This window comes from Sorex araneus, chromosome 2 (genome assembly GCF_027595985.1).
Source record: "Sorex araneus isolate mSorAra2 chromosome 2, mSorAra2.pri, whole genome shotgun sequence".
Taxonomy (NCBI): domain Eukaryota; kingdom Metazoa; phylum Chordata; class Mammalia; order Eulipotyphla; family Soricidae; genus Sorex; species Sorex araneus.
Genome location: NC_073303.1, coordinates 166,859,825 through 166,883,693, shown reverse-complemented (window position 1 = coordinate 166,883,693; position 23,869 = coordinate 166,859,825). Strand labels below are relative to the sequence as shown.

At 34.6% G+C, this 23,869-nt stretch overlaps 1 protein-coding gene across 2 annotated transcripts in view; it reads left to right on the top strand.

Annotated features, from left to right (window-relative positions):
* The window catches only part of EPHA3 (EPH receptor A3), a 369,048-nt gene that overhangs the window by 110,236 nt on the left and 234,943 nt on the right, over nt 1-23,869 (top strand). For both annotated transcript variants that reach the window (XM_004607003.2, XM_055127750.1), the window contains exon 3: nt 1,603-2,263. In XM_004607003.2, the coding sequence (XP_004607060.1) occupies nt 1,603-2,263 (661 nt within the window). The remainder of the gene's footprint in view (nt 1-1,602; nt 2,264-23,869) is intronic.

The window sequence follows — 23,869 nt, the reverse complement described above, 5'->3', positions numbered from 1 at the left end:
AAGAAAGAAAGAAAGGAAGGAAGGAAGGAAGGAAGGAAGGAAGGAAGGAAGGAAGGAAGGAAGGAAGGAAGGAAGGAAGGAAGGAAGGAAGGAAGGAAAGAAGGAAGGAAGGAAGGAAGGAAGGAAGGAAGGAAGAAAGAATTCTAGAAAGAAAGAAAGAATTCTAGAAAGAAAGAAAGAAAGAAAGAAAGAAAGAAAGAAAGAAAGAAAGAAAGGATTTTTTTATTCCATAAATAAAACTTCTCTCTGAAAGTTATATTATGAGTTGATTTGCTTTGAGTGTGACTGTTCTATAATAAGCATTTCAGTTTCAAATTATCAAAGCTGAGACTCTCAGATAGAGTTTTACTCTTAAAAGATTTCCTACAAGTATCTGTTCTTCAAAAGGCTTCACAAATGTCATTTTGTTTTTTATTAAAGACCTACCTTATTACTTGTTTTCTGTAGTCCAGTCAACTGTCAAAAAAAAATTCTTCTTTCACAATAAAAGTAGAAAAGCAAAAATACGACCGCATGTTGTACAACAGATGTTACAGAGGCAGCTTACACGCAATCCAGTGAAACCTGCCTCCTCAAGTTGCAGCTTCTAGAACCTCTTTGTACACGTCCCATGTTTATTATGTCTGCTGTTGTTGCATATCAATGTTATCCTGTGTTTTTTGTTCACTTAGTATAATCTTATGGACTTGGAAGGGAGTCTGGAAACTATTTGTTTTTGCATGTCAATTAATAATAATTGATCTGCTTATTATAATTTTGACTTTATAAAGGTTTCATAAAAAAATTCCATCAAAGTAAGGAGAGAGAAAGGCAAATATCTTAGTAAAAGATAATATATTTGAGGACTCCCTAAAATAAGTAAATCGATGTGTCCAGATGTATGAATTTCATAGTTCTAAACAAAATAAACAAAAATTTATATTCACTAAGAAATAAAATTAAAAAACAGTAGCCAAAGAATAATGTATTAAAAGTAGTATTTAAAAATGTATTAAAAGCCAAATATAATGTATTAAAAGTAGTGAAAGAAAAGCATGAATTTAAAAATAAGGGAACCCCTGTAAGATTCACAATATACTTACCAACTAAAACTCTACAGTCTAGGAAGGAAAGCATAATATATTCAAAGTGTTGAATGAAAGAAGACTTCAACCTAGATAATATATTCAGCTAAGTTATCAACTAAGATTTGAAGAGGTGTTTGAAGAGGTGATAAAAAGCTTTTTACACACACACACACATACACACACACAAAGGAAAAAACATTGAAAGGAATTCATAGTCACTTGCTTCACAAGAAATATTATAGGGTGTTTTGCAAAAGGAAAATAAAGCCCCATTCTGAATCAGTAATGTACTTTAAAATATTAAAAGAGAGAATTATAGTGGTTCTCTTAGAATAAGTTAGACTGTCTTGGAATTTATAATTTCACAATAATTAATGTAAACCTGGTTGGTCTACATCATGACTGTTCTGAGCAGAACTAAAAACTATCTAGTTATTTTGTATTTTCTGTTATGATATTGGCAACCCACCTTGCATTAATTATGTAATTGCATTATATTCATTAACTTTTTTTCCTTTTTCCTTTAATATTTCAGTGGGAAGAAATAAGTGGTGTTGATGAACATTACACACCCATCAGGACTTACCAGGTGTGTAATGTTATGGATCACAGCCAAAATAATTGGCTGAGAACGAACTGGGTGCCCAGAAACTCAGCTCAGAAGATATATGTGGAGCTCAAGTTCACTCTACGGGACTGCAATAGTATACCATTGGTTTTGGGAACTTGTAAGGAAACTTTCAACCTATACTACATGGAGTCTGATGATGACCATGGGGTTAAATTCCGAGAGCATCAGTTTGTCAAGATTGATACCATTGCAGCTGATGAAAGTTTTACTCAAATGGACCTTGGAGACCGCATTCTAAAACTCAATACTGAGATTAGAGAAGTAGGTCCTGTCAACAAAAAGGGATTTTATTTGGCTTTTCAAGATGTTGGTGCTTGTGTTGCCTTGGTGTCTGTGAGAGTGTACTTCAAAAAGTGTCCATTCACGGTGAAGAATCTGGCTATGTTTCCAGACACAGTACCCATGGATTCTCAATCTCTGGTGGAGGTGAGAGGTTCTTGTGTGAACAATTCCAAGGAAGAAGATCCTCCTAGGATGTACTGCAGTACAGAAGGTGAATGGCTTGTACCCATTGGCAAGTGCTCATGTAATGCGGGTTATGAAGAAAGAGGATTTATGTGTCAAGGTAAGAGGTTTTTCTCTTTTTCTTTTCAAGGGTATTTTAAATCTGTGATTGATCATAGAGGAATTGGGGAAAAAATGAACAAAGCTAGGACTCACTTGACAATGCACTGGAGTCTATGTGTAGACTAACATTGCCCCACTTGCTCTGTTGATTTAGAGTTTTGGCAGAACTAGGCTTTGTTTTTATTGTGAAGTGCTGGCATAAATCCCACTAGAGGTGTTGCAAATGTTATCTTATGTTGTCCCTGCCCTGTAGTAACTGTGGAACTGTGATGCTAGAATAAATAGAAGGAAAAATCTCTTTAACATTACCAAATGAAATTTCATCGGCACATATTACACAGGCAATATGTTTATCCATCTCATATCACTTTGTTATGTATTTCAACTTTTTTAAATGTGACATTTTCTTTACTGGTATCTATACATCAGAAAAGAACAGCATTACTCTCTTTAGAAAGATTATTTAACTTGAAAAGATTGAGTGCTGTTCCAGTGTTGGATGTATAGATCTGAAGTTTTATAACATTTTTATTTTTCATCATAATTTGCCTTTTGGCTGCTCAGGAGAGTACCTGTACCACACCTCAGGTTAAGTAGCATGTTTGAATATTAATAGAACATTAGAGAAACTGAACTTGGTCAATAAGTTTATTCAATGAAAAATAATGTTGGACTTGAATTCAATGAAAATTCTGTTTTCATGTAAAATTGTGATATATCAGATGAAAATGTTCACTCATTCTCAAACTGTTATTCAGCACTAGGCATGTTTTGTGCATCAGACATGTTTCTTTGCTTAAGTACACATTAAAGCTTCTATTAAAAACTTTCAATGTATAAATACATACAACTTCATTACTTAGTCTTTGAAACTGAGTTTGCTTTAATTCTAATGTTTTTTGTTATACTTGGTCAGATATTTAGGTTAGTATCTACTAGTTTATATTCAGTAAGTTTTGAGTTCATGAAGAAGAAATTTTATAAATAAATCAATGTGAACATAATCTTAACAGATTGTACCATTTTTCATTGACTATAGAAATAATATATGCATAAAGATTTAATGAAATTAAATGGTATTGTCTAGCTTCACATCTCTTCATGTTGCAAGTATCATTAAAACATTAACTATGTTTTTGAATGTTCTAAAACTGAAAAAAAATACTGGCTAATTTTGTGGATACAAATGAGTAGAAAGTATTGATAGCCTTTGTATTCTGCTCATGGTTAAATTCATCACTTTGGTGCTATTTGTCATGCATGATAGTCATGATTCTGAGAAATAAAATAATAAAAGGCACAGCTCAGAAGGAATTAAAATTCTGGCTATTTTGATTCTTTCTGAATCAGTGTCTAATGTTAACATCAGGAAGCATATAGGGATGCTTGCCTTGCATGCAACCAACCTTGGTTTGATCTCTAGCATCTGATATGGTCCCCTGACCCCATTAGGAGTGATCCTTGAGTGTAAAGCTAGGAGTAAGCTCTGAATAGTGCCAAATGTGACCCCAAAACAAAATCAAAGGAAAGCATATAGATGTATAATCATCACAGTAGGATTTGCCAATTCAGGAAAGTGCAGTTTCTTTCTTACAAAATATAAGAAATATAATCATTAAGTGTTAAGATTTTACACATATTTACATAGTACTTTTTATCTCATTAAGTGTTACAAGAGTGGACAATAAGTGTCAGCAAAGCACATAAAATCTGTTAAATGTGTCACACAAAAAACTTGTTAAACGTGTTAATAGTGATAAAGTACACAAATATATGTAACCTGGAGAACAAAATGTAATAGACGAATTTAAAAGGTCGTATTAAGTTTTATTTAGAAAAGTTATAATTGTTGTTGTACTTTAAACCTTATTTTAAATTTAGAGGGCAAAGTTACTTTCGAGTTGTACTCAGACCAGGAGCCACTCCCTATTATTGTTAGCCAATTGGAGCTGCACTTCAATGTGAAGGCCTAAGGATGTATTTCATTGGTGCCTTCTCGTGTGTGTGTGTTTGTGTGTGTGTGTGTGTGTGTGTGTATGTGTAGGTGAGGGGGTGGTGGCGTTGGGGCCACTCCTTCAGAGCTTCACCTACCGATGCGCAGGGGACCATGTTAAGCCAGGGACAAAACCAGGCAGTGAATGAATAGTATGTTAAGTATGTTAATAAATATTTGTTTTAAACCATAAATTTGGACATTACTATGGCTTGAGAGTCAACACTTCTTTATTTCTATGGACTTGTGTTGGTGGTAGTATATTAGTCAGCAAGGTGTACGATTTGCTCTTGCTATTTGTTGTCGATCAATATACTGCGAATGCAAATTTATCTATTTATTTCATATTATCTTCCACATCTTTTTCTAAATTTTTGAGAAAGAATAACTATGCAAGATGACAATTCTGGGGAAGACAAATCTCAATTGAATTGATATTTGATGATAATGTATATTGAACTGTCACATATAGTATATTACTAATGTTTTGCCAGAAGAAGGAAAGCTGAAGGAATAAATCAGTGTATCTAGCATCTAAGAGTTTACAATCTGATTTGAAAGTTGAATACATAAAGAATTAATTTTAAAGTAGGGAAAGAAAATACATTTTACCTGTATTTAAAGGGTGCCTTGATGATGTAAGAAAATAGGTTAATTTTTATTATCTAATTAAATATTATGAAAATTAATAAATTTTGGAAACTTTTCATTAACAATAAAAGCATCTGCATGGAGAAATTTTATGTATTCCTATTGTGCTGACAATTATTTGGGGTAGGGAGAAAAGATAACTACAGTGTACAGCTTACACATTCTATGTTAAGTCTATAATTTGTTTATAGAATCATTGTTTTCAAAATCCCCAAATTTATAGACTTCCAGTGACTTTTTTCCCTGGAATTGTTCCATAGAGAAGCCTTATAAAGATCCAAAATTTGGAACTTGGACACACTTTTAATTGAATAATAACATTCTTTCTACTTATGATAAATATTAGGGTAGTCAAAGTTTAGTGAAATAAATGATGAAAATGTGACAAGATCTATTTGATATAATAATATATTTTAAAAATATTTTGTTGTTAAAGGAATATATCCATCAAATCCAGAACTATAAAACAAAAGTTGTCTTTGTATTGGACCAGAATTCTAAAGATAACATTTCATTTCTTTTGCACACAGTGCAAACTTTCACAGTAATTATCTTTTCCTGGAATGAGAAATAATGTGAGTATCCTTTGAACATTAATTCCAGATCTCTCAGACTCTAATATATATTAAATTATTATTTTTGTTTGTTTGGGGGCCACACTTGGCAGTGTTTAGCACTTGTCTCTGTTCCCGGCGTCACTGCCTACAGTGACCTGAGGGTCCCCTTGGTGCGTCCATGGTTGAATCACTATTCTCTAGGCCGATGGAAGGATGAAAGGCAATGGACAAACAAAAAAATGGGGGCCACCAGGCTGGTTGGTAATTGGTGACTATTTAATTCAAATCTTACAGCATTAGTTATAAAGAAATCATGAAGGATTGGGGTAGTAATTACACATAGGTGTGGTTGAACATTATCATAAACAGTGAACAGATGTAAAGCCTTTCCGTTGGGGGAATTTCTTCTGGAAGATTTACACAAAGACAAAATCTTATCGAAAGGCTCAGCACTCTAGATCGTTACTAAACAATCATCTTCATAACACTTCTAGTCATTTTGTATGAATACAGTAGTACATTAAACTTAAGGGGTAGGTCTTCCTGGGGACATCTTGGTATATATACAAGACTACTGTCCTCAGGCTACATTAGTCTTTCCTAACCCCATAAGGTCATTATTGTCACTCCTTTTTGGGTCATGTCAGAGTTTGTTCCATGACCGTGTTCTTAAACTTCTTACAGCTCTTAGCCTGACCCTTTTCAATGCAAGGGTAGCTTATAGCTTGCCCTGAACCCATCCTTGTCCCTCACTGGGACTGCGCTTCTTAGATGTTAGGAACTAAGGGCAACTAAGGCCTAAGTCAAATAAATATGACAGATGCCTAGGAGCAAATATTATTTGGAGTCAATTAATTCCCAAGCTACAAAGTCATAGCATTAACTGTCTTCCTATGTCTATACAAAAAGGGGACCTTGCTCTAAAGTAAACTATGCGAAGGACATAAAGGAAACAGAAAAGCAATATTTAACTTACAGATACAAAATTTAGAGTCCTCAGAAGAATTTGACATTATAAGTTAGAGGGTCTGATTTGGCGATATAAATTATTAACAGGAGAAGAAGAGCACAAAGGAGAGGTTAAAGATAAACACAGTTGATTGGGAGTGCCTGATGGAATTGGGTGTGCCTCAGGAGCACTGCTGTGGGAGAAACTTAATAAATTCAAGCTCCCTGGGATGGGGAGAAAGAATAAACCAGTGACTCTTCCTAAAATGCTTAGAACTACAATCCAACATGGTTCCCCCTTGTTCCACTCTCAGGGATCACTCCTGGCAGGGCTTAGGGAATCATCTGTTGTGCTATAATCCAAAACATAAACTCCCAGGGCAAGAGCGATAGCACAGCGGGTAGGGCGTTTGCCTTGCATGCGGCCAAACTGGGTTCGATTCCCGGCATCCCATATGGTCCCCGGAGCACCGCCAGGAGTAATTCCTGAGTGCAGAGCCAGGAGTAAGCCCTGAGTATGACCCAAAAATGAAAAAAAAAAAAAAAACCAAAAAACCAAAACTCCCATATCTACCCATCCAGCCCTGAAATTTTAGTATTTGATATTTGGAAATAAAGAACACTATCCCTCCTAAAGTATCTGGTTTCAAGATTCAAAATTGTGTGTGTGTGTTTGTGTGTGTGTGTGTGTGTGTAAAAAGTTTTTGGTCTCTGCATTTAAAGATAAATCATTTGGTGCGTTGGGGAATTACTGTGGTTGAACCGAAGGCCTCACACATACAAGTCAAATGTTCTACTTTTGAGCTGTGTGCTTGATGCCAACTAACTATAGGAAACAGACTCAAGTGGCCTCTGGATTTGGTGCTTGGGGCTGGTGATTAAGAACAACACATTAAACTGTCATTAGTGTTAGTGGTTGCAGCTCACATAGGACAACAGCAACCTCTGTTTAGAAAAAGAACCCCAGGATCACCCTAACAGCTCTGCCTTTAGTTTCTTTCTTTCTTTTCCTGGATCACAATGTATCCCAGCCTCTGCTGCCTGATTGGCTATGCCTAATTTTCGCTGGGTGTGAAAACTTAGTGATTTGATTTGTTATCTAAAACAATCAATCAGATCGCCAAATAAAGCGCAATCAGATAGCCCAGATAATATAGACCAATTGAACCACTTTTTATTCACAATCACCCTCCCCTAGCTCCATGGTATATATAGAAGTACCCATTTTTCTCATTTTCACTGCAGAAAAGGGATATAGATTTTTGTTTGTTTTTAGTTTGGTGGCCAAACTAAAACCCAAACTACAGGGTTTATGCCTGGTTCTGTAATCAAGCATCACTTCTGGCAGTGTCCAGGGCTTACTTTTGGCTCTGTGCTCAAGGATCTGGGGTTTTTGGGGGATCATATGGATATCCAGGAATCAAACAACGGTTAGACAGAAGTTAAATTATTTCTAACTGAGGGGCTGTGAAGATAGCACATGGGTTATAGTGAATGCCTGTGCTTGAAGTTGACCCTACTTCTTCCCCAATGCCACATGGTCTTCTGGACCTCACCGGGTGCAACCTTGGAGACCCCAGCACTGCCATTAGTCAAGTACTATAAAACCCAACCAGCATAGCATTCCCAGGTCTTTCTATTGACCACCACCACCTAGTCGAGTCATATGGACTGGCCCTCTGTCCTCGTGAGCTCTGTTTGGCCCTCCCTCCCACACTTACTCCAATCGTTTAAACTGAAAAATAAGTCAGTGTGATGAAGATGGAGGAATTAGTATGGGAAATATAATTTTTGTAAATTAAAATATTCTACCATAAGCTATGTTACATGGTTGACTTTTTGTTTTTTATTTGTTTGTCTGTTTGTTTGTTTTACTGTGGAAGATATATATCACTGGAAAACTAGGAATATAAAATATTGTACCATTCTCTTTCAAAGACTAGAAGAAGAAAGCAATGAATAGAAATACCTGGAGTTAAAGAAGCATTTAGGAATTGCTTTTCAAACAAATTGTAATTAAACACATGGCAGGTTCAGAAATATAGAAAGTACTTGTAACACATTTGATGGTATAGAAATATACCAAAAAAATAATAAGAGCACAGTATGGGTTAGAGAGATAGTACAGGGTTAATACAGTTGCCTTGCATTTGGCTAGACCCAGTTTTATCCCTTGCCTCAAATATGCTTCCTAACCACTGTCTGGATTGCAGAATGAGGAGTTCTAAGCATGGCTGAGTGTTTCCAAACTATAATGTAATAGCAACAAAAAAATAGCTGTAAAGTTTAAATAAATCAATAATAAAAATTAGTAAGAAAAGACAGAATCATGATTTAGATTTGGTATTATAACATATTTTATTACACATATGTACATATCACATAAAACTTTAGTCTGGGCATGCTTTCTCTCATTTAACAATACAGGAAGAGAAACTAAGATCTTATTTTCATTTAACATATGTATGGTTTAAAACTTATTTGGATCAAATTCTTTGAATTTGGGCAAACTTCCCAGATCACTACTATGTAGTCAGATTGTAGATTGTATTATTTTTTATAAAATATCTTTAAAACTTCCTTTAAAATAATATTAAAGATTGCAGCTATGAATATAAGCCATCTGCTATTTGCTTTAAATCATTGGAAATCAAGATTTGCTTGACTTTATTCACTTGAAAATTTCTTCTTATTTTATATTTCCTACTCTCTAATTTTACATTTTGAGATTAGAGGTGTGGGAAAAATTTTCCATTAATACAAAGGGAAACTCATGATCCTAATTTATTTATTTTTAAATCTTGGCTAATGAATTATGTTATCTGCTTTGATTTAGTTTGTAGAGAAGAAATGAGAATGCTAATGGATTTTTATATAGTCAATTAATTACATTTGAGGCAGATACCAGAAGGTTACTATAAATATTCTTGCTCTTACAAACTTTGTTTAGACTTAATGTACCAAATACCTTATTAATGTCACTGAAGAATCTGTTACTCTGTGTTTTATCTCTGTGCATTCGTTGTGGAATGCTGGCTTTATTCGTTGTTTCTGTACATTAGCAGTTTAATAGAAAAGTGTGTTTGATGTAATGCATTGAAAACATCTAGACTTTTTGATAATTATCCATGATCACATTTTTTTAAACCAGGATTGGTATACCAACTCTTACTCTGCTAATTTCCCTATCAATTTAAAAATTCTCTAAAGCATTTGTAAATATTTCAGTTCAGTATGATTCTAAGATTCTGCTTGCCTTGGCAAAAAAAAAAATGGGGGGGAGAAAAGAAACTCTTGAAACTTTCTGAGCACTGACTGAATCTACATGCACGTTCTAAACAGCAAGTTGTCCATATATACTGATGAATAAAGAAGTATTTTGTTCTAGTTGTTTTAAGACTGGAAGATAGTTGATGTGTGGTGGGTTAACCATATCTCATCGTTTTTAGAAATATAGTTCTCACACCACATCAGAGTATGATTTAATTCACAATAAGTTCTTTTTTTAATCTATGTGTTTTTTTTTTTATTTTTAATTTTATTTTATTGAACCACCATGTGGAAAGTTACAAAGTTCTCAGGTTTATGTCTCAGTTATATAATACTAAAACACCCATCCCTTCACCCGTGCCCATATTCCAGCACCAAAGACCCCAGTATACCTCCCACCCCCCGCCCCCCATCCCCACCTGCTTAGTTGATAAATTTCACTTCATTTTCACTTTACCTTTATTACATTCCATATTTCAACACAACATTCACTATTATTGGAGTTTTCCTCCAAGAAAGAGAGCCCTACTGCCAATGCAGCATTTGATAATTAGTTTTCCATTGCTGAGACTGGAGAGATATGAAGTCCCATTGTTTCAAGTACATAGAGTTTTTCCCCCCTCCTTCCCATGCCACCAAGTTCTTGCCTGCTTAATGAATAGTCCTCATATTATGGATGACACCATGTCACCCGACCAGAAAAAAGGATATTTCCCGTCCTCGGCTGGCGTGGGGCGATGGCTTAGTTCAGTCTAGAGACATAGTTGCATGTAGTTTCTGGAGCCGGAAGTAGTCTAGTTAGGCTCTGGATTCTGGTTGATCAGCAGCATCTTGGCCACACAAAAGTGTGGCCACCCGGGTTGCGTCTCGGCGGAGCATGCACTGGTATTGGCCCGATGTTACAAGTACATAATTTTTTCCCCCTCCGATTCCCGTGCCTCTAAGTTCGTGCCTACTTAATAGACCTCAAATATGGTGGACGCCACACTGCATTTCTCCCAGAAAAGGGAAAAGAACCGAGAAAGAAAAATATTTCCTCACTTAGGCCGTCGTGGGGCTTTGGCTTAGTTCACAGTCTAAAGAAATAGCTGCTACTTTGATTACCTTCAACATTTCAACAAAAAACTCAGTACTATTGTTTGGAGTTTCCCCCCACAGTTAAGTCCTGCTAAAAAGGAACCTTTTCACGTTGCTGATGATCAAGAGATATTGTTTTGGATTTCTATATGAATCCCAGGGAAAATTCTGCTGGCAATTGCATCACTGTGGTCTTTTATTTCCCTTTTGTGGTGCTCCTATAATGGAAAAGCCTGGAGAGAAAAACCCTGCCCCGCTGGTGGCACATGGGCCAGTAGTTCTGATCACACAGTCTGGAGGCATTTTTGGGGAGCTGCTCGTGTCCAAAGTAGTTCAGTTGCCTCCGGAGTCAAGCTCGTGCGGCGGCAGAAAGGAACGTACCCACATGGCGCTGTGCTTAAATATTGGCACAGGGTGGATCCGGAAATCCTGCCCCCTGGGCTCTCCCAGGCTTCCCGCGGGTACCTGCATTCTCTAAAAACTGGCAGTCGCCTCGCTGCATTCAATGAGAAAGAGTTGAGAGAGAAAAGGCCCTGCCCCGCTGGCCAGTAGCTCCAATCACACAGTCTGGGGGCATTTTGGGGGAGCTTTTCATGTCCAAAGTAGTTCAGTTGCCTCCGGGGTCGAGCTCGTGTGGCAGCAGAAAGGGGATTCACAATAAATTCTTACAGAATGAAAAACTACAAAAATAATGATATACAACTACGTATTTATAAGTTTTAAGAATAACTTGCCTTTTTATTACTTATCTTTGAATCTACTATGTCTTTCAAAATGTTTCACACATAGAAGTATTCATCTTATCAAATTTGAAGTGCATGTATTTCACTAGGAGTCACATTCCATTGCAAAAATTAATTTTAATTTGTTTAAAAGTGGAAAAATAATGCTGTAGATGGTAATGTAAACAACAAATTTTTACTTCTATGTGAATTATGACACTTTTTTCTAACATGCCAACTTCTATTGCCTCTAATTTCTTACTCATGTGAATATAAAAGTTTGAAAATCTATGATGATATTGAAATGTTTTTGTCCCTGAATTTTTCACACCAAATGCAGAGCATTGATTGATCTTTAACAATTTAACTGAAATAATTAGATATCTTATCTGACATTCTGAAAATGTCATTTCACTCAGTTTAAAATGAGTTTGGCATTCTCACTTTACCTTTATCAGTTTAAAATATTTGACTTTACAAACCACTGTACCATTTGTATCACTGTACCACTGTCATCCCGTTGTTTATAGATTTGCTCTAGCAAGCACCAGTAATGTCTCCATTGTGAGATTTGTTACTGTTTTTGGCATATCAAATATGCCACGGGTAGTTTGCCAGGCTCTGCCATGCAGGCAGGATACTCTCAGTAGCTTGCTGGGCTCTTTGAGAGGGACGGAGGAACCGAATCCTTGCATGCGACTGACCCAAATACAGAGCCATAAACAAGCCCTGTGAACCACAGAGTGTGCCCCCCCCAACCAACCAAATGAATTAAAATTGAATACCTATCACTGACAAGTAACTAATGTCTGGATTATAGAATCTTAGGAACAGTGTATATTATTTGGGTGACTGAGCAGTTTCCATCTTGTTTTATTTTATGCACTTTAGCGAAATATTTTCTTTTTAGAATTGTCAATGAATGTATTGCATAACCCACCAGTGAATATATTAGAACTTGATAAAGCATGTTTCAATCTCATGCTTATTGTCAATCATCAATTTTATTGGAATGTATTACCTCCCTTGCATCTTGTTTGAATCAGTGTTAAAACAGATATGACACACTCATCAATTCAAGAGAATCTTTTTAATTTTAAACCTTAACGTTTTAGATAGCTTGAGAAATAAAATGTGAGAAAAAATGTGATAGATTTATATATCTGTGTGTTTTTATATATTCATTTATGGTCCACCTTCTTCAAGACATTTTTTTTCCCGATAATAGTTTCTATTTATGCTTAATCTCTACTCGATCATAAGGGTTATATACTCTATTGTATTCATGTATCTGCCCTTCTTCCTTCCTTCCTTTCTTCCTTCCTTCCTTCCTTTCCTCTTCCTTCCTTCTTCCTTCCTCTCTCCCTCCCTTCCTCCCTCCCTCCCTTCCTCACTTCCTCCCTTCTTTCTCTCTTTCTTTCCTTTTCCTCTCCCTTCATCTCCTCCTCCTCCTCTTCTTTGTCCTTCATCTCCTTCCTTCATTTTTTGACACAGTCATTTAACACTCTCTTTTAAGCATTGGTGTTATTCCCTAATTTTATAAAAGCTTTAAATTTATAAATAAAAACATTTATATGATATATCTAGAAAGACTTAAATTTTAACTGATTTAAGACATTTAATTTTAATAAACAAGCAAGCAATGCCAACAGCAAAATAAAGTTAAACTCTGAAACATTAAACCTATACATTTTTAACCTTATATGAGCATCATCTAACATAATGCTAAAAAATACATATACATATTCTATAAAGTACTAACTTGGGGTAGGGACTTTAGATGTAGTACAGCAGAAAAGACGCTAGTTGTTGGTGCTGTCAATTCAATATGCCACGGGTAGCTTGCCAGACTCTGCCTCGTGGGCTCGATACTCTCAGTGGCTTGCTGGGCTCTCCGAGAGGGGCGGATGAATCAAACCATGTTGGCTGCGTGAAAGGCGAACACCCTACTGCTGTGCTATCGCTCAAGCCCTCGTATTGGTGTGGCAAAATTAAACAAATCAAAACCGAAAAAATCCTAGTTTGGATAGTTTTTGAATAAATTATTTTTATATTACCCATGGCGTATTTGATATGTCAAAAACAGTAACAAGTTTCACAATGGAGATGTTACTGGTGCCTGTTCCAGCAAATAGATGAACAAGGGGAAGACAGTGCTAAAGTGCTACAGTGCCTTAAAGATATTGTGTGACAAAAATAAGTACTTAAGGAGTAGTAATATTTTTGAACAAACCACTTTATTTGACTCAGTAACTATATTAACTATATTGTTTAATTTTACTTATTTCTTATGTACTGTTAAGAATCATTCGAAAAGGAAAAACAAAAAAGGTAGTGGAGAACGTGGCATATATGAATTGTGCAATTTTACTGGAAATTTTCAATCAAATTATATCAACATACTATCTAAACAGAATATAGTAAAAACGTAAAATTTTGAAAAAGAGAAAAATCAGAAATACTTTGTAAATTATGCATATCTAGCATGAATTGTAAGTAGCTCATGTTTTAGTCTGTATGGAAATTATAAGTTTCAATTATGAATTTGCATTTTGAAAATAATAGATATATGTACCAATTCTTTGTTCTACTATCAATTAGATTATTTTAGGTAAGTCAGAGAGAATGGAATTGCAACAAAATTCTGGGAATATGTGACAGCTGCTAAGTTTATAGCTACAATGGATTTAGATCTATTTAAGTGCCTCATTTTGAATAAGAGAGTTCAATAATTCCAATAAATTATTATTTAAAAGTTCTTAAAAGTGACAGGTATTAAGAGGCTAAGGAGATAGCTCATCTTGTCCAGGGCATATACCTCACATGTAAAATTTCATGATACGATTATGGTCTATCCCTGATACTCTCCTTGATACTATCCAAGGTACTATTATGATCTGAGTGTCTTCAGGTGTGCCCCTAGGATCCCTGCTCCCAGCTCTATTGGGAATGAGAAGTACTATTTCCCCAGGCCCTTAGTTTTGAACTCTCATGTCTGGTTAACTGAGTAATACCAGGAGTGTCCACTAATCCTGAACACTGCTTGTGAGAATATCACAGAATACACACACACACTGGTAGTTTCATAAACGTTAGTAAAATTCTAATACATACTGACAACAAAATAAGAATTAAAATATTTCACTAAAATATGATCATTTTAATTTATATGAGTTAATATTAGTTAAATAATCTTATAGATTCCAGAAAGAATAAATAAGGCATTTCCCCTAATAGGTATTTTACTACTTTTATCCTAATACTAAAGACTACTATAAGTATTAAAGTATTTTCCTAATGTTTTGAGCAATTCACTTATCAAGTAAAATCATGTGTCAATTTCAAATGCAAACTATTTCAATACCTTCTAATAAATAAAAGTATTAATGATGAGCAATGAACAATCATAACGCATATCTAATTAAATATCATGTCTCCAAAAGTTCATCAATTTGCCTAACTTACTAATATAATACCTACTTGAACTTTATAAAAATTCTTAAAATTTAATTTTAATTACAATTTTGAAGGTTTATATGGACAATATATCTTGAATTGTATTCACAACATACCATTTTCTCAGACTTGTAAAACGTATACCTTTTCTATTTTTGAAAAATTATTTTTGTTCTGTAGCTCTCTAGATATTACCAAAGTTTCAAATATAATTTTATTCTTGCATGTACTCCCAAGTGGGGCTCCAGAAGCCCAGGCATATATTATGGTGACTTTTGGTCAACTAGACTGGATGTTTGATGCAAGACCCAAGGGTGAGATGCTGCTTGTTGCTACTGTGCCAGGGATTACCAAGACCAGCCTAGAAATACAGAGCAACCTGGCAGGCAGAACACACCAGGCAGTGCTTAGTGGACTGTCAGGTGTCAGAAATGAATTCAAATTCAGCTCGTGGGAGGATATGCTTTAACTCCCATATTATCTCTCTAGGACAGTTTCTATATTCTAATATGAGAGAAATCATGTGTTCTTTTCAGAATGCACGTAGTGATTCCATATGAAAATTGCACAGATTTCATTACTTTTCCAGCTGATTAGTTTTGTTGTTTTACACAGTCTCTCTTAGAGGAAGGGGAATCAAACTATACAAAATAAATTGACAACTGAATAGTTTTCTCCCTCTTGAGATAAATTCTGTAAAATACTTTGGTACAGATTTCTTTGCATGCCATTTTACTGAAAAATGCTCACTTTGTTTCCTGTGAGTTCTCCTTGGTTCTGTGTTTGGAGTAATGACAATCCCCTATTAGTTCCAGAGTAGAATTTATAAACGTTAATGGGGTTTGTATTGCATTTTTGACACCTGGCTGGCACTAAAAGATAATAGAGAACAATTGTAGGGAGAAGTGTGAGCTCTGATCATATTTGATGAAAGTGCTCTTAAAAAGATTTTTGAAAAAAAATCTAGTTCCCTGTTTATTTTGCATAATTTGATACCCATTTTGCTAGGAGGGATTAACTAAAAAACAGTGAAACAAATTGCAAAAGTGAATGAAACATATCAATAATATGTCTTTGAAAAAGTTATGTGAAATTCCAAAAATGTGTTGTGTTGCTTCTTGAAAAAAACTATGTATGTGCTTCTATCGGAGGGTCTCATTTTTCAGAATGTGGACAAAACATACTCATGGCAGATAAATATGTGATCACTTATATCTGTGTTTTATGTAGGGAAAAGAATCTATGTTTAATTCTTCTCTTATCTGCTACATTTCCTGTACTCTGGGCAGGATAATTGTAGAATTCCATTCAAAACCATTATCATAATACTGTCTTCTAATTTCAGACTTTTTCTGTGAGAGGAGACCCAGGTTAACTGATAGAAGTTGAGTTGAGGAAGACCTCCAACCTTCTTACTCTTTGTCAGATATGTCTCATGTTTTAAATATTAAAAAGGCTTATATAAAAGCAAAATTATTCAACAAAAGTATTCCTAAATTTCAGTTCAGTGGTTAGTTTTGGTGCTACATAAGTTAAATGTGAGTCTGTAATTGAGAACAGCTGCTAATTTTTTACATGAAGACTCACTTTCAACAAGAGAAAGCATATGTTATGACATGAGAGAATATAATTCTTGATTTAAAGCACAGAGAACATACAAAAGTTTGTGAGAAGCAGAAACATAGATGCATAAATATATATAACATATACAAATGTATATGTGGTAGGAAAGAAACAGCTTTGATTCACTGATAGTCATTAAAGCAGAAAAATCTCTATTTCAGAGATTTGGATCTATCATGTTGAAAATGGCTTTTTTCTTATTCCAGAGCTAGTATGCTTTTGCTATCTGTGTCCTACTAATCAATTGCGATGTAATATTGCAATCTATTAATTAGTATTAATAAAATTTTTATCGCACACAGAGTCAAGGAATTGGTGGGAAGGATAATGCAATTCTGCTTCCAAACATCTTGTATTTTAAAGGAATAGAAACTAAATTTATATGTAAATGAAACTACTCACAAGGAAAATGTGGGATAAATATAAAATATGCATGTTGTTTAGAGATTTATCAAAGTATGCTTCTAAGATGCCATAAATGAGGAGTTTTATCTCTATGGAGTTAGATCATCATTATTTATTTATTTTTATCAGCAAAAATTTAATTTATGTCTACTCTGTGAAGTATGCATTAAGAATGTGGCAATAAACAGAACAAAAATATGTTCCCACCCTCAAGGAACTTATATTTAATGGGATTACCATGAAATCAAGAATTTTTATCGTAAGTTCTTTCTGTGTATAAAAAAATTGTAAACCTAGACCAATGTTTTCAATCCTTGTAATTGTTAACTGGGAAACATCTGCTAATGTCTAAATTAAGTTTTGACTGGCACAGCCAGTAGTAATTCACAGTAGAGGGTCATTACTACCAGAATCTGATGATTAAAAGTCAGAGATCTTAATAAATACTTTGCAATGCTAGGATAGTCTCTAGAAAAAGGAATTATACAGAAAAACATGTCCACTTGGTTAATGTTGAAAAAAATTGTTTTAGAATAACACTTCCTTTTAAAAAGAAGTAAACTGAGGCCAAAAATTTATCTTACACATTCGAGTGTCAGAGCTCTTAGAACTCATTTTTTCTTACAATTAATTACATTTATGTAATTCTTTGAAGACAGGTCCTACTAAGTGTTTAGATAATCAGAAAGTAACACCTATGAAAATAAAATATGAATATTCATTATACCAGGGGCAGGATAAGAATATCAGAAATATTCACCTGAAGTTAGAGACTTTTATAAAAGTGCAACCATGTTAACTTGCAAAAAACTGGTCAATATAACTGGCATTCAGTAGCTATGATTTTGGATGTGGGAACTGAGAATGTGAACAGAGATACTAAAAACAGCAAATTTAGATACTAAGTGGGTTTCTTATACAAAGGACTCAGACAGCTGCTACAGTTAGTACATACTCCCTTTTCACATACTCTGAGGTGCTGACATAAAATCAACTCTGACATTTGACTCCCTTTTCCTTTTCCTTCTTTTTTTTTTTTTTTGGTAAACTGATACTAATACAAAGATGACAGGTAGATGTGGTTGTATTACAAGACATATTGTATTGATAATTTGTACATAGAGCTGCTGTGCTTCTTGTTCTAAGGCTGTTCTTTAAAATTAGAGCAGCACATCACTGTCAGCTGTTTCTGTCCTGTAACTAAGCCTGATACTTAGTTTTATCCTCCAGGGACCTTTGTGGAAGGTACTATCATATCCTCATTTCCCATGAGAGGAAACTGAAAGTTTAGAGAAATTAGGCAATAGTCAGAGGTCATGGTAAGTGGTGAAACTGGAATTTGAATGCCAAGCACTTGTGTGACCAGCGTTCCTTCCCTTTTTAAAGGGTCTGGGAAAACACCAAACTTGAAGCTCACCAGTCAGTGTTTTCAGAAGTAACCCATGCAGTTTGGTGTATATGTAATTACTCGACCAACGCTTTTTGGAATGCTATTCAATACTTTCCACTACATCCTCTCTCTGAGACATATCAAGGGCATTTACTTATCACTCCAGTACTAGGAACAACTGAGGTCCTCCAGCCTCTAGGTTGGTTGTTTTTACTTCTGAAAACTTTTTTCATTTCATGGCATCTTGTTTGTACTACCCATAGAAAAGCACGGGATTATGTGTCTCTCTGCATAAATACGCTCCATATCTGACAAACAGCTATGCTTCTGCAACACAACTTTTTGCTATTCAACGCGGAATTTTATTTTTCCTCTTATTTCCTTTGTGCCTGCTTTTTATACATGCAAATATTTTATAATAATTTACTCCTTCTTGGCTTGTGGATTTCATGTCTTAGGTATGATAAGTCAGAAGTGCATTTGTGTTGCTATTTATTGATTGCTAAACTGTATGCTAATGATAAATATGTCATTCATTCCTCATCAAAATCTTATGAGTAAATATTCTAAGCCACACTTTACTATTGCAGGGCTAGGAACATTTTAATTTCAATTCTCCCTCTATTATAATGTCAGTACATAAATTTAGACCAGTTTTTGACTAATATCTTGTTAAAAAGTGTGTCTCCCTGGTTTACAACAGCAACGGCGTAAACATAATACTTCAGGAGAACTATGTTGCTATACCACACTCACCACAAGTGTCACCATACCTTCTGAAGAGTGCAGACTTTAGATTAGTGTTTTTATTTTAATAAGGCTTTCCCAAGTTACCATAATGGGAAAATTTTGCACATTCTTTGTGGGTGATTACCAAGAAAAGTCAGTTGAACCAGCATCTTGGGCTCTGACTGTCCATTTAGTCACAAAACAAAAATCTGACACTGTGTCTTTTCCAGTTTACAAGCTAGCTTTGACAGCCCCAAACAAGAAGGCAGAACCATTTATAGGACACAGTTTCTCCCAGTCTGGTCTTTCTGGCTCCAAAGAGATGAGCCATTGTTATCTTAACAAGTACATTAAGAACAGTTAGTCCCTACAAACAGCACAAAGACTAAGATATTTACATTGTTGTGACTTTAGGGTGATAACCAGCAAATGCCTTTACTATGCATTGAAGTCTTGGTAATCTCCTATACTATTCCTGACCAGAAGCATGTTCTCAGCCCTCATTGGCTAAGACTCTTTTTTACCCAGTGTGTGGGCTACGATTTTAAGGGTTATTTTGAAGAGAATTATTTCCTACACTTCTTGCTGCCAAAGTTTTTGGTTACTTTGACTACAGTTTTGCAATGAAGGAAAAACTTTCTATTCATTGACATAATACCCTTCCCCTTTTAAAAATATAGAACTGTATGGGATCATAACACACAAAATATTTTTACAAGGTATCTCCAGCCTTCATTTCCTGGACATGTGGAACTGAGTCACACCTCTAATTACCTCTGCTTCTATTTCCATTGCCCCTGCTGTTTCCTAAGACAAGATTGATAGGAGATGATGCGGAATGGGGAAGCAGACACAGAAAGACACTTGCCATGTGCCCAATGTGTATGTTTACACAATATGCTTCATTATTAGCTTGAAATATCTCCAAATGGCAGTTTGGGAATCTTTTGGAGCTGACAGACATGTTTACTACATGTGATGAGGTTTTTAAAGCTCACAAGCAATATTTTTTTAAAGTATATAAAATACATACAAATATATATATATTCATACATGTATATGTATGTTATACGTATGTTTTGTATGTATTTATTTGTCCATAGAGACACAAATACTTAGCACTATACATCTAGCATATACAGATATAAATACTAACTAGAACATATATTTATTATAATATATACTTATAAATGTGCCTAGTATCTTTAATTCTAAAAGAATCAGAGGTTGAAATATGGAATAGAATTATAATATAAACTTCAGATAGTTTTTACTGTTGTGCATATTCTTATAGTTCATTGTATTGCTTTTATAATGGTGCAGATATAATAAAAAACAAAAATACAATTTACATGCTTTCAAAATTTAAAATTAAAAAGCATAGTATAATTCTTATGCTACTAAAGGTAAATTAATTTACTTAAGTATAGATATATCCCAAGGTACTGATATAGTTGTATAATGATCATGTATGAAACAGTGTTTCTTTGAAAAAGATACTGTTGTGATGTTAGAATTTGGGTATTTCAATATTAATTAGTTTAATTTTTTCTGAATTCTAGAATATAAAGGCTCGTGTAAGGAAACTGGTTTACCAAACCAATACAGAAAAACTTCTTTAAAAAAGTTCATGCTCTAAGTGAACATATTCTTGGACTGCGCAACATATCATAAGATACTCCCTACCCATACTTCATAAGTACCACATCACATTTGATGGGGTTCAAATAGTAGACAACAAATCATAGAGGGAAATATATATATATATGCATATACACATATTTTCAGATATATATATATATAAAAACTCACATCACTCAACCTTCAACAGCGTATTAGTGATATTCTAAAGAATGTCTTAATAGCCCCCACCAAAATAGAACAATATTCACAGTTTCCTATATGAATGCTTTTTTGTAAGCATTTTCAGCAGTTCTTTATAACAGACAATACAAAATATATTATTTCGGTCATCCTTTGGGACAGAGATTGGGGCTTGAGATGGAAACATCCCAAATTTGGTGGTGGGATTGGTGTTTGGATATTAAATGTAACTAAATATTGTGAATTAATTTATAAAATAAAAAAATTAAATTTTAAAATTTAAAAAGTTTATGTTCTAAAATAGATGCTCTTCCCAAGCACTTTTGCTGTTGATTATGATTATGTTTTAGTGAAAAGATACACACTGGTTTATATCCAAATCTTTGTAATGATCGTGGCAAGTGGTGTTCACCTTGTACTTCAATGCAGAGCTACTATATCCTTCATAAAATTGACGGTTACTCTTACTGGTGTTGAAAAGGGAATGAAAAAATACATTGACTTGCTTTTTATTAAGCACAGTAGGTAAAACAGATGAACATTTGAAAGTACATCATGTTTTTATAAAAAAAAAAAGTTGAACACTACTCATGTTGGATGCCCGCCAAGATCATACTATAACCTCCAGACAACCATCAGGATTGCAAAAAAATTGTCAGCTCGTTTTGTAGAGGAAGATTTTTGTCCATTCTTAGTCCAGTCAGATTTGTCCAGAGACTTATTTAGCATGGATGGGGAAACAAAAATAGACTTGCTTTACATGAGTTATTTGCATCTAAATTTTCCATAGAATTATCTACTTAAGATCATTAGATAGCATAAGCATAATTAGATAGAAAAATATAAAATGATGGTTCACTGGTTTTATATTTTTCTACTATTTACATATTATCGTTAATAAAAAAGTTTGGTGTCTTTTTATTTATTTGTCTTTATATAACAGTGCTATGAAATGTCAAAGTGTAGAGTTATATTTGTATATGACTCATATCTATCATTAAAATTCCAGTGTCATCTCACACTAGAATTTGTTTTCTATATGTCTCAATACAGAACATTCTCTACTATTCCGTTCAAAGAGAACCATAAATCATAGTGACACTTTCAGTTTAGTTTGAAGCCTATATAAATAAATGTATTTTTGAGTGATTTTTGATGGCTCCTTTGCTTATTAATATATGGATTTATTTTAAAACATATTCACTATTTTAATAATATAAAATGAATAAATGAAGCAATGGGAAAAATAAGTAACAACTTTAATCTGTCTACATGTGGATTAGGGACATATATATTACACTTTTATCATAATAATAAATTTCATTTAATAATTTTCATTTTGGGCTGGAGCAATAGCACAGCGGTAGGGCATTTGCCTTTCATGCAACCAACCCGTGTTCGATTCCTCTGCCCCTCTCGGAGAGCCTGGCAAGCTACCGAGAGTATCACACCCTCACAGCAGAGCCTGGCAAGCTACCTGTGGCATATTCAATATGCCAAAAACAGTAACAATAAGTCTCACAATGAGAGATGTTACTGGAGCCCGCTTGAACAAATCGATGAGCAACGGGATGACAGTGACAGTTACAGAATTTTCATTTTATCACCTTAATTATATGATATTATACATTATATAATTTTAATTGAAAATGAAATACATATAAATCCCAAATATATTATTACTACCAGATTCATCCTAAATATATTATTCATACCAAAATCAATTAATAGGCATGGAATTATAATAGGTAGGAATATATTTATTCTTTCTTTCTTTTTTATTTTTTTTCCTTTTGGGGTCATACTCAGTAATGCTCAGGGGTTACTTCTGGATCTGCACTCAGGAATTACTCCTGTCTGTGTTGGGGGACCATATGGGATGCCAAAGACCAAACCCGGGTTGGCTGTCTGCTAGGCAAATACCCTACACACTATACTATTGCTCTGGCCCCCTAAACTCATTATTTTTAAAAATATTACATTTTTTTGAAAAGTAGACCACAATGAGGTTGCTTATTCTACACAATTAAAGACTACTTATAAGATTACATTCTCTAGTTTAAACCAAGTATGAAATTAAAATAAATGGAAATTGAATTCAAGACTGTATGTGAATAGAGAATGAAAACACATTTCAAAATTGCCAAGTAATGTACAGCTGAAATTATCACTCCTGAAATACTTTGTTTATGATGATGTAGTGTTATAATTTAGGGATTGCATTTTTTTCATTGCATATTTAGTAATTGCATTTATTTGCTACTTTATTTGTTGTCTCCTCAGTTATGGGGCATGGTCGTATACTGCTGCTTACATAATTATAGTGAGAAAAATATGCCTTCCATTCTGCATTCTATGTCTGAGGATGTGATTTGCTATGTTATATGTTGTATGAGTCCCCTGAGGATGCACTGTATTTCCTCTGAAGAATCTGTCATGTTTTAAACAATTTTCTAGAGCTCTATTAGTTCTGCAAATAGATCAGATAATGTGCCTATGTTTTCTGCCAACTGTGAGTTGTTGCTAAATTTGCTATATTGGTATATTTAAATTTGTCAAGGGCTGGAGCAATAGAGCAGCGGGTAAGGTATTTGCCTTGCATGCAGTCGAGCCAGGTTCAATTTCTCTGCCCCTCTTGGAGAGCCTGGCAAGCTAACGAGAGTATCCTGCCTGCACGGCAGAGCCTGGCAAGCTACCCGTGGCGCATTCAATATGCCCAAAACAGTAACAACAAGTCTCACAGTGGAGACGTTACTGGTGCCTGCTGAGCAAATCAATGAGCAACATGATGACAATGATACAGTGATACAGTGAAATTTGTCAAATATTTCTGTTTCTTTTAGGTTGTGTACTTAATTTTTAAATTGCCTGTTCATTTGAGGGCCATGCTTGGTAGTGCTCAGGGTTGACTCCTGGCTCTGTACACAGAAGTCACTCCTGAAAGTGCTCTTGAGAAATT